Source organism: Abramis brama (assembly GCF_963993115.1).
Source record: "Abramis brama genome assembly, chromosome: 9".
Lineage (NCBI taxonomy): Eukaryota > Metazoa > Chordata > Actinopteri > Cypriniformes > Leuciscidae > Abramis > Abramis brama.
In genome coordinates this window covers 35770035-35786589 of record NC_139971.1, presented here as the reverse complement: position 1 = coordinate 35786589, position 16555 = coordinate 35770035, and the positions used below count along the sequence as shown (strand labels likewise).

At 36.4% G+C, this 16555-nt stretch overlaps 1 protein-coding gene across 1 annotated transcript in view; it reads left to right on the top strand.

The window, feature by feature from the left end:
- nrn1la (neuritin 1-like a) overlaps positions 1-15962 on the top strand; it is a 28597-nt gene extending 12635 nt beyond the window's left edge. Inside the window, exons 2-3 of the mRNA XM_084123842.1 lie at positions 10662-10812; positions 15313-15962. Coding sequence (XP_083979968.1) covers positions 10662-10812; positions 15313-15574 — 413 coding nt within the window. The 3' untranslated portion in view covers positions 15575-15962. The remainder of the gene's footprint in view (positions 1-10661; positions 10813-15312) is intronic.
- Positions 15963-16555: the final 593 nt, after the last annotated feature.

Sequence of the window (16555 nt, the reverse complement as noted above, 5' to 3'; positions counted from 1 at the left end):
TCTTTGATGGCAAAATATATATATAAAAAAAAAATATATATATATATATATATATATATATATATATTAGGGGTGTGACGAGACGCTTACTCCACGAGACGAGACGAGACACGAGATTGGGTTCACGAGAACGAGACAAGACGAGATTTTTACACAATTTTTAAGAAATCCTCAATGATGAAATATATGAATGGAAAATAGTCTTTTATTCAACTGAAAATCACAAAATGCAAAACAATTTAGGTGCATTTTGAAATCAACTTGTAATGAATGTTATTTTACTTCTATTTTAATGAATTCTATGCAGTAAAGGACATGCAAACACTGCAAAATGTTTTGCTATAAACTCTACCGTCTGGCTTCTCCCCTGTACGATTTCACATGAGAAATCTAACTCGTTTCCACAAATCGAACATAAAAAATAAATAAAACAGTATAAATAAAATAAATATAAATAACTGAAATAACACTTTAAATGCAAACAGTGTGTATCCATAATCAAAGTACTGCTCTCTCAAAACTACAGTACAAGTTCAAACAGAAACAATTTTTTTCTTCAAGCATGAAAAAGAGATAAATTAACTACACAGAACAGACTAAGATTATGGTCATGTTCTTTTTCAAGAATATAAGCATGTCGACGATTTCTGGCAGCAGTTGAGACCTTTGGGCAGTAACTAGGGCTGCACGATGAGGAAAAGCTGCGATGTGCGATAACATTGTTTAATATTGCGATGTCGATATGACTTGTGATATGTGAATGTTAGCTATACGTTTCCCATGTCTTAGTGCTTTAATAGGTTCTTTGCGCGATAGGTCAAATGTTTATTACCTGCCTGTTTCAGATTACACTATTTTAGCGCGATTTTGGCACGATCCGTTTCGTGGAGATTCGTAAAGGACAACGTGCGTCGGGACGCAAGATTCGATCGTTTCATTTCGTATAGTGTGTCATAGTGGGCGACAACCTACTCGTCTGCGATGCTTCAGGACATCACGACAGAAAGACTAGCATGTTTAATTTTAACGGTCCTCCACGACGGGTTGAGTGTGAGCGAGTGAGTGAGAGTGCGAGCAACAGTGAGTGTGCGTGTGTGCGCGCGCGAGGGACAGTGAGTGTGTGTGTGTATGTGATTGGCCCGGCACACAAATGTGCCATTTAAAAGTGGCAGGGGCATCTTCAATACTAATTTCACCCTCACGCTCCATCACGCTGACATCACAACAACTCACGAGACAAAGTTTCACCTCGACGAGAAATCTCGTCGCGTTTTAATCTCGCGAGATCTCGTAACACGAGATCTCGTCACACCCCTAATATATATATATTAAAAAAAAAAACATTTACCATAATGCAGGTTCCTGGTCTGTGAAAGATTCACCAAAAATTATTTTAGTAATCCTTTATCTAAATGACCTCACTAACTACTTTCTAACGTACATTGATACTAACCAGTTCTTGGTTCACACCAACAATGATTACTATAAAGATAACTATAACAATAACTGTATTAGCCTCCACACCAATGGACAATAACTTTCTGTTTTTCATTAGGCTATGTTGCCTGTCGCTTTAAATGCTCAAGCTCTTTATAGTCGAGTGGATTCTGATTGGTCAGTGTTGGTCAACGAATGTCTGATGGTCAAAACATACGTTCTGAAAGTGATTCCTTCGATATCGTCATCTGTATTGTTATCAATATAGAGTGGTGCAGGTATAACGTCACTTTGTAGGCCAACTGGCAGTTAGTATCACACTGGTTCCCTTGACAAAAACCCAATAGGATTTTCCCATAGGCTTTTGGATTATCGCTAAAAACAAGCTTTGTGACCAACAAAAGTTTATGATACTTGCAGATGAACACAACTTTAAAAAGTAAAGTAAAAAGCTAAAGGTTGGCTATAAACGAACTACACCACGGTCGCTCGACTTCAACGCCACCATCATGAAGCTTCCGACAACTCTTTCAGTTTTTATCTAAAAACGTTTCCCCAGAATGTTTGAGTTAGACTATAGTTTATAAGAGCACAATTATGAGTATAATGAGGCTGTAAAAGCGGACTGAGTTTACATGTTCGGCGTGATGACGTTTAATCTCCTCGACGGCCTCTGTAGTCTCTGTAGCAACATCCTTTTACAAGACACATAACAGCTTTAAAGGGGTCATATAATGCCTTTTTTGTAGTTAATATGATTCTTTAGGGTCTAAATGAAAAGTTTGTAATATACTTTAATTAAAAATTCTCATTAGTATTGTAAGAAAACACTCATTTTACCTGGTCAAAAACAGCTCTGTTTTCAGCACGCCATTTAAGTGCATGTGTCTTTAAATGATAAAGACATTCCTCTGTTCTGTGGGGCGTTTTGACACAACCGGACACAACACACGTGGAGTGTTGCCTTGACAACAATTGAGGGTATATTTTGGAGAAGAATTGCAGCGGGAGTCTCTGAGGACACATCTGTACAACCAACCGTATCAATTTGAACCGGAGTCGGACCCTGAACAAGATGACGGCCCGAAGAAGTTCGACAATTAAAGTAAGCTTAGTGTAGTGTTACCACGTTAACTTTAACACCTGCGTACACAGTTTGTAATAACACAATAACCATAACGCGTTGTTCATTATAAACGTGGGATTATGAATTATATTGAGAACGTCGTACATAGAAAACATGCCGTAATTTACCCTGCGTGTAAACCTTAGCCACAGTCTGTAGAGAAATGATTCGCGCAAACATGAAAGCATTGACGTTGATCGTGGGGAATATTCCCTTCGAAAACAAAACTCAGCCACTGCGTCTTCAGCGGTTCGGATTTAGGAACATCAAAATGACTGCTGTGTTCGTTATTACACCCAAGAACAGAACACCACTATCCTTTAGACGCCATTCTTCTCCAGCGTATCAACAATGGCGGACTATGATGACGGCGGGTCTGTGTTGAAACGCTGCTGTCAATTAACAATCGTGGGAGGGGCATCCGACCGTGTGACGTCACACGGCTCAATTTGAGACGGGGGAAAACATATAAGGAGATTAAAAAAAGACCACTGGATGGATTTTTATCATTATATGATGGTTGTGTACAGGCACTGCCAACACACATTTCAGTACAATCAACTTGTAAAAGTGCATGTACCATTATATGACCCCTTTAAAAAATCACGAGCTTGTGTTCACCACAGACCTTATTTCAGCCATTTAACCAAAACACCATTTAAAAAACCCATTGACCTCGCTTCCGCGTTTTGGCCTACAAAGTAATGTCATACCTGAATCTCTCTATTCGCCACTGGTTCCTTCGAGATTTTCCAATGGGGTTTTAAAATGTTTTTTTTTTTGGTTTATGTGTAAGCATAACTTGATTATACATTGACTTTTGTTCTACAACGTAAATTACACACACCCTTACAGAAAACGTGAATTTTGAAGCAGTTATGTTCATTTTTGAAAACGTAGGTTTTTAATTAGTAACTAGATAAGACAGCTTTGGGGTGTGAGTGTGTGCAATGTATGTTACAGAACAAAACGTCAAAGAATCATCGAGTTAGGTTTACCACAGGCTTTATTATTCTATAAATTGAAAAACCCTATTATAAAACCCGATAGGAAAGTCTCGAAGGAACCAGCGGCGAATTAGACTTCCAGGTTCTGACGTCATACCTGCTACACTCTATAGTTGAGGACTTCCCATTTCTCATTAAAATAAGAATGATTATTAAAACATTATGCTTAAAATATTAAAATAATAGTCATTGTGCTTGATGCGAACGGCCCTACAGGGGTTATTTACAGCTTTTGCGAGAAGGGGATTGAGATACTGTATATTTAAATTGTTGTGTGGATGGGACAGTCACACCTAATATAAAATTAGGTTGTTAACTGTGTGAATGTAACTTTGGAGATCACACCCCGCTAGCAGCTCTGGTCCACTCTGGCATCGACCACTTTCCTTTTTTATAGTGGATTATCAATTGGAAATTAGTTACATTGCAGAAGTAAAATGAATTGTAATGCTTTTAAAAGCAATACGTCAAATGCAGACCAGAAGATTTCCAATTTTTTTCCACAGTCAGATTTTTTGACAGATTAATTGAAATGGTTCTGTGGTGATTTAACAGACTAAAGTTGTATTTGATGTGGAAATTATTTTAATTGGGTCTTTACTGCTAAGCTCTTCCAGCAAGCCCAAACCTGAATCTAATTTATACTGCATTTAAGGGAGAGTCTCGGTGAAGGAGCTCCTCCATCTGTGTATAGGTTTATCTGTGACCTTCTTCTGGACAGATAGCAGCTGTCAAATTAATGCCAGTGGAAGTATGATATCTCTGTTTCAAGCCTTTTTTAAAGCATCTAAGAGTCTCTCACCTTTATCACATAAAATCAATGAACCCTTGTATCTTCTCCATTCCACGAGAGATAATAAAGAGATAAAATCGAAAGCAGATCTCGTCTCATTTGGTCAGTTACTCCTCTCCCTTCCACTTTTTAAAGTGACACATGACTGCACGTGTGAGAGATTGTGTTATTGTGGCAGTCGCATCACCTTCTCTTGATCAAAGCCAGTGTTAGCGATGGGAAAGACGTCTGCTTTCCTTTCTCCCCGACTTTCTCTCGTCTCCAAATGAAACCACAGTCCCATGGGGCCTGCGAAATTTTTAAAACTCTTCTGGGAATTGCGCATGTTTATATGTGTTACATCTCTCTGAGCATTTGAGGGCATGTGCGTGAGAAAAACATCCATTAGAGCAAAATGAAAAGGTTCCTTTTAAGATGCGTCTCTCCACCATTTGCTTTTTCCACCATCCCAGCTTGCAAGGATAGCTTTTATTTCTTTTAGGTTGTGCAGCTGCTCTTATGCCACACAAAGAGTAAAATGAAGTGAGCTTTGGTGTTGTAGTGGATATAACTCAATGCCGCAGCTACTGAACTGGTTTGTACTAACAAGCAGAAAACTCGTCTAGCACCTCTTTTTGAGCTCCATTTGGTTCCAATTAGTCCTCCTCACCTGGAGGATGACCTGGGCTATGAAAGCCGCCTCATAGTGCGGGTTATGTCACCGAGTCAGGCTTGATTTTACATCCTCATTAAAGAAGATTTGTACTCTCCTTTCCCTCTCAGTTTTCTTAACTCTTAACATCTCCTAACGTCTCTTAATGTCATGTGTTACAAAAATCCAATAGCAAAATGTTCCTGTCTCAATTTACATTGCATATCTATGCAGCGCATCCTGTATTTTCCCCCCTCGGTTTCATGAAAGAAATTAACAGCTGGCAAATGCACTTCTTCTCATCCCCCGCATCCTCCCTCCATTCAGTGTTCTGGGAGTGAAGGTGTGAATGGAAAACCGCATAGGTTAACCAATCACTTGGAAAGGGGACTTTGCTGGCATGAGCTAATTATCAGAATTTGTTTGTGCTATTGCAGGCGGCTTCTCTGGAAGCCCTGTTTTAGAGTTAGCTCGGGGAATAGAGTCTCTCCTCGCCTTTCGCACGCTATGCTGTCACTGCTAGGCTTATTAGCCTGTCGCCCCTAACGATGCAACGCAATAGAGGGCCACAGTTACCATAGAAAAAGTTGCCATAGTGCAGCAAAAAAGAAAAACTGCCCCCACTCCCTCTCGTTTCAAACAAAGTAACAGTTCAATATTCTTTCTTTCTGCAGAGTTGTGTATTCTGCATGTGCCTAACGTGGCCCATTGAAACATTGTGAACATGTACGTTTTAGTTTAGGTGCCTCTATTAAATTTGTACCAAACTGAAAGGTTTGCTTTTGTTTTTCATGCACTCCACAATTTTGAGATTTTGGGCTTTTTTTTACTCAACAAGTCTTCTTTCAGACCAGTGGAAAGAAAACCTCCAAAATACACAAGTGTTTCTTTTATCACGCTTTTTTATTTGCACGTGCAGCCAGAAATTGCCACTTCAGCAGCACTTACATACACTCAATTTTCTAGTTTTATTCCTATTTGGAAGGTTTTTACAGAGGGGTTTCCTCATAGATCATTCTCAGCCTGATTTATTAACTTTCAATTCCTAAAAATGATGATTTTATTTTTTGGCTGTTGACAGTATTTTCAGTATTTATAGTGATAATAAGAGAATAAAATCTCCTCTGTAAAAACCTTTAACTCTAATATCAACTAAATGAGACAAGAATTTAGACTAATAATTATCTAATGTTCTGATTTCTGTTCTGAAAATGTATGGAAAGTAGTGCATATTTAATTTAGATAATGTCTCGTTTGCATATAAACATAACATTTCATAACTTAACCATACCTTAAATTACATAGATGCTTCAGACAATACAAGTGTATTGTATATTCTCCAAAAAGGTATATATAACCACCCATACACTGCATATAATGAAGTGTCTGTATTGTGCTGCTAGTGCTTTCCAGCAGGCACTGAGGTAAAGTCTTAATGAGTTCTGCCCAATGTGGTCTCTTACATCACACAAAGAATCAGTATTACCAGTCTTCCAGAACTTTGTCCTGATACCCTGATAGTAAGAGTCTTTTTGTTTTTTTCAGGGCAAATATATAAATATGTGTGTCTTTCACCCACCCCCCAAACTTTACATGCTCACAGCCGTGTGTTGTGTATGAACTGGCAGTAGTATGTCTCTACACTTGCCCTGTAGCAGCAGCAGCAGCAATAACAGCATTGTAGCAGATCTATTCCACCAAGAGATGTCATGATAGAAATATGCATGTTTTGATGTTCATGTATTGAGTTTTCCACGTGGATTTGACATGCAAATTGCACATATACCCTAAATGAGAATACTTTGGCAACTTGCCTGCATGTCTACTCACACCACCGAACCTTATTTACATGCACCGCCGTGTTTGTGAATGCAAATCTTCAGAAACCGACAAATAAAAATGGTTTTCATCTATTTTGATGTGCTCCCCATGGGATGTCTGCAAGAGCCACGTGTTGCAAAGCTCAGCAGCAAATGTGCCTGCTCAGCATTGGTCTGGATAAAGCTTGCATATTCAACCTCATGAATAGGAGATGGGCATGTTTGTGGCCTAGAGCTCCATCATCACTTGCCCATCTTATGCTCCAGAGGTCATCTGAATTCAACATCTTTAAGTCTATAATGAAATTAAAGCTTTGAAGTCTGTCAAAGTAGATAGATAGATATTGTGTCCCACTAGGGACAGGAAATTATGCAACTGTTTTGCTCTAAGCGCTCCATGATTCTCAACGTACCACATTATTTATTATGACATTTTTGTTTCAAGGTTTCATAACATGCTCCTTAAATGATGACGTTAAAATGCTTCATCATGAATTGTGTAATGGTCTGAGTACATGTATTGTAATCTGATTTCTACAACTAGAGTGAACTATTCATATTGCATGAAGTGTATTGTGCTTTAAAACACAGTGTTAATCTTATTCTCTTATGAATAACAGAGGATATTAAATGAATTTTGCAGCTTTAGAGAGACCTAAAACATTTCTTGTAATTGCATATTTATACAAATGCAATATAATACTGCCGTTATTTCTTTATTTTAGAGCATATTTTATATGAATGTAATTATTAATATAAAAATTACTTTATTTCGTATTAATATATTTTATAATTTTAAATTATTAATATTAGCATGTTCCATTATTAAATTTGATTGCGTATACATTATAAAGTCTGGGCACAGTGTTAGACCAAACGCTTCCTATTTGTCTATTGATTTCATTCCTTTTTTCATAGTTGATCTTTCTCTGTTTCTCTTTTCTTTCTCATTCGCTCTCTGCAGCCCCCTCTCAAGCAAGTGCCCTGTTTTATATAATTTATTTATTCAAGAACCCCATGGACTCCCCGTGGATCTCTGGCACCACAGATTAAAAATTAATGTTGTGGTTCAAATAAGCCCTGTGTCTGCCGCCTAGGTCACAATAGCTCGCTGAGCTGAATGGGTAAGGCCAGATCACGCTGTGTGTGGGTGGACAGCACTCAGATATATCAGAGCTTGTGGATTACACAACATCAGTAATAACATTACTAATGCAGGCAGTGGTTCAGACTACTCGTCAATCCGCTTGAGTGTCGGACAGAGATACAAATACAGAGATATGTAATTGAACGCTGTACGCTCTTGATCCGATGAGACTTTTGGAGGCATATCCACTTCTTAGGTGATTTCTTTTTCCTCACAGGCTGCTCGGTTTTGTTGTATGTATGTGGTGTGGTCTTTACTGTATGTTAATGTTTCTGGAATGGTTCATCATTAGTTAACGTTTGTTAATGCATTAAATAACATTAACTCACAATGACCAGGACATTACATTATTTATTAATCTCTGTTAGTGTTAAAGCGTTTTTCATGTTAACCAATTAATTAATAATGCTAACAAATGGAACCTTCTTGTAAAGTATTACCGATTTATATATATGTATATACGTGGCTCTCTGGAATACTTGATACTGATTGGCCAGTCCCATCAATCATGGGTTTGATTTTTCCTTATACTCACCGTATCTGTATATATACAGTGCTATGCATAAGTTTAGACACCCATGCTAAAGTTGACTAAAAAGAGGAATAAAAAATCATCTTTTGGAAATTGAACTTAATGCCTTAATTAAAAAAAATTAGGAAAAATCCAACCTTTAAGGACACCAATTTTCTTTGTGAATGAATAATGTATCGTAAATAAATAAATGTTCTTCCTTAAAATACAGGGTGCATAAGTCTGGACACCCCTATGTTAAATTCCCATAGAGGCAGGCAGATTTTTATTTTTAAAGGCCAGTTACTTCATGGATCCAGGATACTATGCATCCTGATAAAGTTCCCTTGGCCTTTGGAATTAAAATAGCTAGATCTAGAGATTGGCATGGGGTACTTTCCATAAGATCATCTCTCAATGCAAATCAAACCAGCTATTAGGCTAACTGAAATAAAACCATGCCAATCTCTAGGTATGGTGAAGGCTATGTGATGATGTGGGGCTATTTTAATTCCAAAGGCCAAGGGAACTTTATCAGGATGCATAGTATCCTGGATCCATGAAGTAACTGGCCTTTAAAAATAAAAATCTGCCTGCCTCTATGGGAATTTAACACAGGGGTGTCCAAACTTATGCACCCTGTATTTTTAGGAAGAACATTTATTTATTTACGATACATTATTCACTCACAAAGAAAATTGGTGTCCTTAAAGGTTGGATTTTTCCTAATTTTTTTAATTAAGGCATTAAGTTCAATTTCCAAAAGATGATTTTTTATTCCTCTTTTTAGTCAACTTTAGCATGGGTGTATTAACTTATGCATAGCACTGTATAGTTATAATGTTTTTTTTTATCTTTTTTGACTTTTTTGTACATTGCAATGGACTTTTTAGTGTAAGCTTTCAGATAATATACAGGGGACGATATAAATAATTTACACTCAATTCAATACGTTATGTCCACATTTTTTATTTATTTGGGTAGTAACCTTGTAAGCGGGATAAACTTTTTTTTATTTTGAGATAGTGGCCGGCTTTCTTTACATTTATCACTTATAATTTTTGTATTGATAGTGGTATTGAGTCTTGTATTATTGAGTGACAGTTATCTGAATTTCCCCTTGGCATTATTAAAAGTACTTCAATATTTTGGATTTCTTCAGTCATTTCCATTTACGTGCAGTGCCTCAGTTCTTTGCCTTCTCCTTTTCTAATGTATGACTTGTTTTTTTCTCTCCTTCTTCATATCTTCATTAAATGTTGATGGGGATGAGTGAAACCAATAATCCTCAGACCTCACTGCAAAAAAACATGGCTGAAAATCAATAGGTTTGCAGCAGTGTGGGAAGAGAAAGAGAGAGAAAACTCTCTCCTATCAAATATTAATCATTCATTTCCTCAAGGGAATTAGGAGAGTGCTGGTGATTTGCTGTCTGACCCAATTAAGATCCTCCTGCATATCTCACTTAGGTTCACTATGACTTCCATCTTTGGTTTTATTGTCAATAGGTATATGCTATATAGATTGAGAGACAACAAAGAGCAATGGATGCTGGGAGAACACCGGCACATGCACAGAGAAGCAAACTTTGGCCATCGTCTTTTTGACGCTTTAACTGGAGCTCCTAACACATGAAAGCTCAGAGCAATTCAATTGAGATTTTCTCCCATATCCTCAAGGTTAGAGATGTATTATCCTGTGTTCTGTTCTAACAAGGAAGCATAGACAATTTACAAATAACCGAGAAACCCTCAAATCTAGCAGTGGTAGCACTGAAGTGTTTTTCCTCAGGTCTGTAAAGGATGTAGTGAAAGCCATTCAATGTCACCATGCTGGTCTGTTGATGCACTTGTCTATTTCTTTAGAAGAAATCTATTTTGCATTTGAGCTTTTGGAAAGAAAAAATGAACCATAACAGGCTTGAAGGCTTGGCAACCTGAAATGAGAAAATACGTTTCTTTTTATTCTTGGGCTGTTATTGTTTTGTGCATTATGCCCACGCTAACATTACTGAATTTATTTTTAACTTTGAGTTTAAATGAATTTTGAATGAATTAAAAATGAATGCGAATTTTGCAGCCTGACACATTTCTGTAGGTGCCGACTCTTTCTATTCCTTACAAGTCTTTAATGAGGGACAAAACGGTGACTGAAATTGTTATATTGTTGTGTGTCTCTATTTGTTCTAGTGCTTGTTCCCAGTCCATGTTCTGCTGCTGCCACAGCGAAGTGCAGCTCCATCTATAAAGGGTTTGCCCAGTGTCTGCTTGCCCTGGGAGACAGTCTCTCTGTCAGTACCCAAAAAGATGAGGATACGCAGGAGATCGACTCCATTTGCAAGTAAGGAAAACCCCTGCTCCAACACAAACATAAGCATGAATGTTCTGTACATTTGAAAGAAATTAATACATTTTTCAGCAACTAAGCAATAAATTGATCAATAGTGACAGTAAACACTTTTAAATTGTTAAAACACTGTTTATTTAAAATGACTGTTCTTCATATTCATCAAAGAATTTCAATTAAAGTGTATCATGGTTCCCACAAAATTATTAAGCACCACAACAGTTTTTAACATTGATAATAAGAAATGTTTCTTGAGCAGCAAATCAGCATTAGAATGATTTCTGAAGGATCACGTGACACTGAAGTCTTGAGTAAGGATTCTGAAAATTCAGCTTTTCATCACAGAAATAAATTATAATTTAAAATATGTTCAAATAGAAATCAGTTATTTTAAATTGTAACAATATTTTGACAATATTACTGTTTTTACTGTATTTTTTGATCAAGTAAATCCAGCTTTGTTAAGCATAAAAATCCTGTTAGTCTTTTGTAATATCCCTTTAACTAACAAAAAAAAGCCTTAATGACATCAACTGCTATGAAGTGACATCATTTTGGTGGTTAAACTACACCACATGATTTAGTAATTGATTTGATAAATTATGTGATGTTTTGTGGTTTCATAAACTCTCAAAGCTCTTAATTTCCATCATATTAGATTCCATTCTGTCAATTTTCTTCCCATTGTGTAAATGTAAATGAAGTTATAATTGATGACATGTGAGTCTCTGAGCTTCTCCAGAGCATTTTTCTGAAAGTCTGGCATACCTGTATATATATATATATATATATATATATATATATATATATATATATATATATATATATATATATGTGTGTGTGTATGTGTGTGTGTATGTATGTATGTATGTATGTATGTATGTATGTATGGAGAGAGAGAGAGAGAGAGAGAGAGAGAGATACTGATACTGTAATCTGTAATTTTCAGTTTAAAACTAAAAAAAAAAAAAAAAAATTACACTGGTCCATTTCTTACTTTTAACATTATACTGACATCCGGCATAATAAATTCATCACAAGTAGCTTTTTTAGGTTGACCCTAATGTACATAACTGATAACAAAAAATAAATAAGATGAAACATAATTAATACAATACAAATCCATCAAATGTGAAGTGTCACACAGGGAATTCTGATTTGAAAGATGATTTGTTCTTTTTACTTTAAAAAAATGGAACAACAGTATTTTACTGTAAAATGACACGAAATGTAAAGTTAGATATATCACCATTTTTCTCTGTATATGGCACAAGAACTCTTATTCTAACTTTTTTTTTTTAAAAGTGACTAAGGTCAAAAGGTCAAGCTGAACAGAAATGACCTAGCAGCACATTAACTTTTCTGTATATAGCCACATAAAATGCCTCACGCTCAGAGCACAGGAGTATTTGCTGTACGCCGTTCATTGTGTTGTCCCAGGGAGAATGTGATATAAAGTATCCCAGTTCACTGATATGACACCTCATTCATTCTCTAACTCCCTGCATTGCCTTTCATCTCATTTTCTGTTGCTCCCTTCCACGCTCTTCTCCATTTCTTCCTCTGCTCACTCATCTTTCTCCTCCCTGGATATTCAAATTAAAGACTCTCTCTCTCTCTATTTCCCTGTCTGTCTCTTTCCGTCTGCCCCTCCATAGATCATGCATCTATGATATGACTTTATATTGTGTCACACCCTGTAGCTGCAGGAACTCTTTAAGTATTCATTGTGTAGCAGCATGATGTTGTTAAAGAACAGCCTCCTGTATATCCTCCAGTCAGACTCAATCCGTTACACTTCGCACGTTGACGCCGCCTACCGAATGAATGGTGATCTATGCGACAGCATTATATGGTCCTGCATTCAGCATTCAAGGCATACACAAGCAGGAAATGAGGAGAGTGCTTTCTTTAACACAGCTATTTAAGTGTTATTCCTCCAGGTACCAATTAATCCTGCCACTGAGCACAGTGATCGCGTGCACACACACATGCATAAACACAGATACGCACGCACACATTCACACGCAGGTTCGCAGGAAGTGTGTCTGATCATTTGTCAGGGGATCTTTTTGCTACAGTAACGTTCTTCCACCACCAGGCTTAGGCCAACACTGTTCCTGTCTCAGAGATCTGAGAGGGACGTTTAAGAAAAGAATCGGTGGTGAAGGACAGACTTCCACTATGGAGTGCACACAATACATCACTGTTTAATATAGGTAACAGTCTCGCTCTATTTAAGAGCTGGGGTTTTAACATAAAAGGGTGTTTCTTCACTGGGAACATTTATGTGCCTGGGGTTGAGTTTTATCAAAACTTGACAGATTTTTTATTTATTATTATATGAAGGCATTTAAACTTGTGAAACTCTTGGGAAATTTTACTTTTTGTCTTTGTAACAGATTTTTTTTATTTTTATTATCAAGGTCACATTTAAACTTGTGAAACTCTTGGGAACTTTCAGTTTTTGTCTTTATAACAGATTTTTTTATTATTATTATCATATGAATGTCACATTTAAATTTGTGAAACTCTTGGGAACTTTTACTTTTTTTCTTTATCTTTTATTTCTGCTACTTTTCAAATGTTTTTTTTTCCCCCGTGTTGATTGTTTTACTCTTGTTTTAGACCCAGACTTTCAATGTTAAAATATAAAAAAAAATCCATAACCGAGATCATTCTGGGGTTGAGTTTTATCAAAACTTGACAGATTTTTTATTTATTATTATATGAAGGCATTTAAACTTGTGAAACTCTTGGGAAATTTTACTTTTTGTCTTTGTAACAGATTTTTTTTATTATCAAGGTCACATTTAAACTTGTGAAACTCTTGGGAACTTTCAGTTTTTGTCTTTATAACAGATCTTTTTATCATTATTATCATATGAATGTCACATTTAAATTTGTGAAACTCTTGGGAACTTTTACTTTTTGTCTTTATCATTTATTTCTGCTACTTTTCAAATGTTTTTTTTTCTCCTGTGTAGATTGTTTTACTCTTGTTTTAGACCCAGACTTTCAATGTTAAAATATATAAAAAAATCCATCATAAAAATATTAATATGAAAAAAAATCACATTTTAAAACCTATGATAATTTAGTTAACAGTAAAATAATCATAAATCAGTTTATAATTTATTTAGGTGCTACTGTTATTTATGAACAACAGCTGTTACTGTTCTTCAGTTGTTATGTTATTTCTACCATAATCAATAATTTTGACAGAAAGGTTTATCAAAAATTAAGTGTGCTTGGTTACCAAGGAGACAACAGTGAAGAGCATGCCTAAGATGAAATATGAGATGTGTACAGAAAATAATGAAAAATCTTGGTAACCATCACTTGTGAACAGAATATTTGTATTAATCTTAGATTAAGCTGTAATTTTGTCTAATTATGAAAAAAAGTGAATTGTGTTTTTAGGGTACATAATATGTTAAAAATATCATTTTCATCACAGAATGATATTGTTGAAAAAAACAAAGAAGACAGAAAAAAAGTTTGACTATATTGCGTATTCTTGCATCAAACTGTTTTACCTGCTCATCACTATTGCTCTAAAAATCTCTAAAGATTCAACAAATCCTGAAATCCTTGCTTACTATAAAATAAACATCAGTTCAGTACTAGCCTACTATTGCATGCAATTTATTAAGTATGGGCATTCATACATTTTGATCATTCTAGAGTCTTGGTCTTGGTCATTTTAGAGTATAGCTCAACCAAAAATGTTACTTTGCAGAGTTTTTTTCATCTAAATTCGAAAGCTTGACACTAAGTAGGTTTATGACAGATTAAAAAGCCTGTATCTTACTGTAGTGCTATTTGTCCTTTATTTTAAATTATAGCTACATGAGGGATGTTTCTAGACTGGGTAAACCCAGCCTGATCTGCTGGCGATTGGATTTCGCCCTGCAGCTCAGGCTGGAAACCTGTACATATATCTCTGCTGCTTCCCTTACAAATTTACGGGAACCAATCACAAACTGGCTTATCCACCTGGCGCGCTATTGCCGGATTTAATCCAATCCAATTCCAGAGCCGTTACGGCTCTGTCCAATTCCTTTTAACCTCCCGACGATGCTCAATGGCTTCGTTTTAGCAAACAACTCCCTCGAGTGGGTGTAAATACCACTAACTTTTTAATGGTTTTTTTTTTGCATAACCTGCAAAAATCGCTCGATTACATCGTTTGGTTACACATTTCCTGCCTGGAGTTTTCTGCAAAGTCGTCACCCGGATCGTTGGTCTGATTGGTTGAAGGACTATCCAATTGCGTACAGAGTCATTTTGCCCGTTGATCACGCCTCTTGTGCAGTAGAAAATACAGAGCAGACTCCAGACTAATGTTTAAAAGATTGAGTTTGGTCTGGTGATAGCCAGACTAGGATGTTTCAGGTTTCAGATTTATTTTGATCAAATACTCACTCGCTAGTTTGTAGATTAGACATTTATTATTCAGGACATATAACCTTACGCTTGTGTCTGTTGCAGATCCTGGGATGATTTTCATGACTGTGCAAATATGGCCATGGCCGGCTGTCCCGAGGAGGCTGCTACGGTGTGGGAGTCTCTGAGACAAGAGTCCAAAAAGATGCAGTTTTCTGGAAACCTGTATGAGATGTGCTCCAGTCGTAGCCAATCCCAGAGCACCGATGAGACCAATCAGGAATCGTTAAAGGGACGCGCTAGTCATAAAAGTCTGACCATTCTGACCTTCTGTTTGCCTGTGCTACTACTGTTTCCATGGATATAAACGCATCTCAAGACTCACCTCAGAGTTCAAATATCCAGCACATATAGACAACGATACTGACTGCTTTTTTTCTGACATTTTCATACAGATCTCATGTAGTACGATAAGATTCGTTTTATGCTTCAAATGAGGCCGTTTCGGAACAAAAAGTGTCATTTCCACACAAAGGACACGTTTTCAGGTCCAAAAGCTTACTTTTATTATTTATTTATTGTTTAATTATGACCAAAAAAATCTTAAAGCCAGGGTAGGCAATGCTTTTCAAAAACACTTTTTGTTATACTTGGTTGAACCTCTCTTCACATCCTGATAGCAATCAATAATAGAAGTGGTCTAAATGTTAAAACGTGTGTATATACAGTATATATATATATATATATATATATATATATATATATATATATATATATATATATATATATATATATATATATATATTCTCTTCTGTAGAAGTTTTAGGACCAAAAAAATTCCAAATTTGGTCTGAATGCAATGATAGGATGTTCCACTTTCCTGTCAACCTATGGGTGCGTCTCAATGAGCTCCGTAGTTCAGTAGCCTTTTTAAGGGGTTTCTCATTCGCAGAATCCTTCCAGTGCACTGAAACGTTCGCTCCCTAAAAAGTCCCACAATGCATCGTTAAAACCAGGGAGCATCGATTCTCAATATGTTCCCTTGACTGAAGTTCTGAATCACGAAACTTAGTTCACATGAGCCAACTCACTCCACATAACAACACGCTATAGATGTTTTCTAAAATACAAACCATTATTTTATTATATTTCAGCATAAACATACATCGCTAGACAGGTAATGAACACAATCTTTGAAAGATTGAGCCAGCGTCCTTACTGTCCTCACCAGTGCCTGAATTTGTGAACACAATTTACTGATTCATAAGATCGGGACCTATAGGGAGCTGACTGAGATGCACCCTGTATTTGCATATTTGTATTTTGCTAATGCTAGCCTCAGAAATTG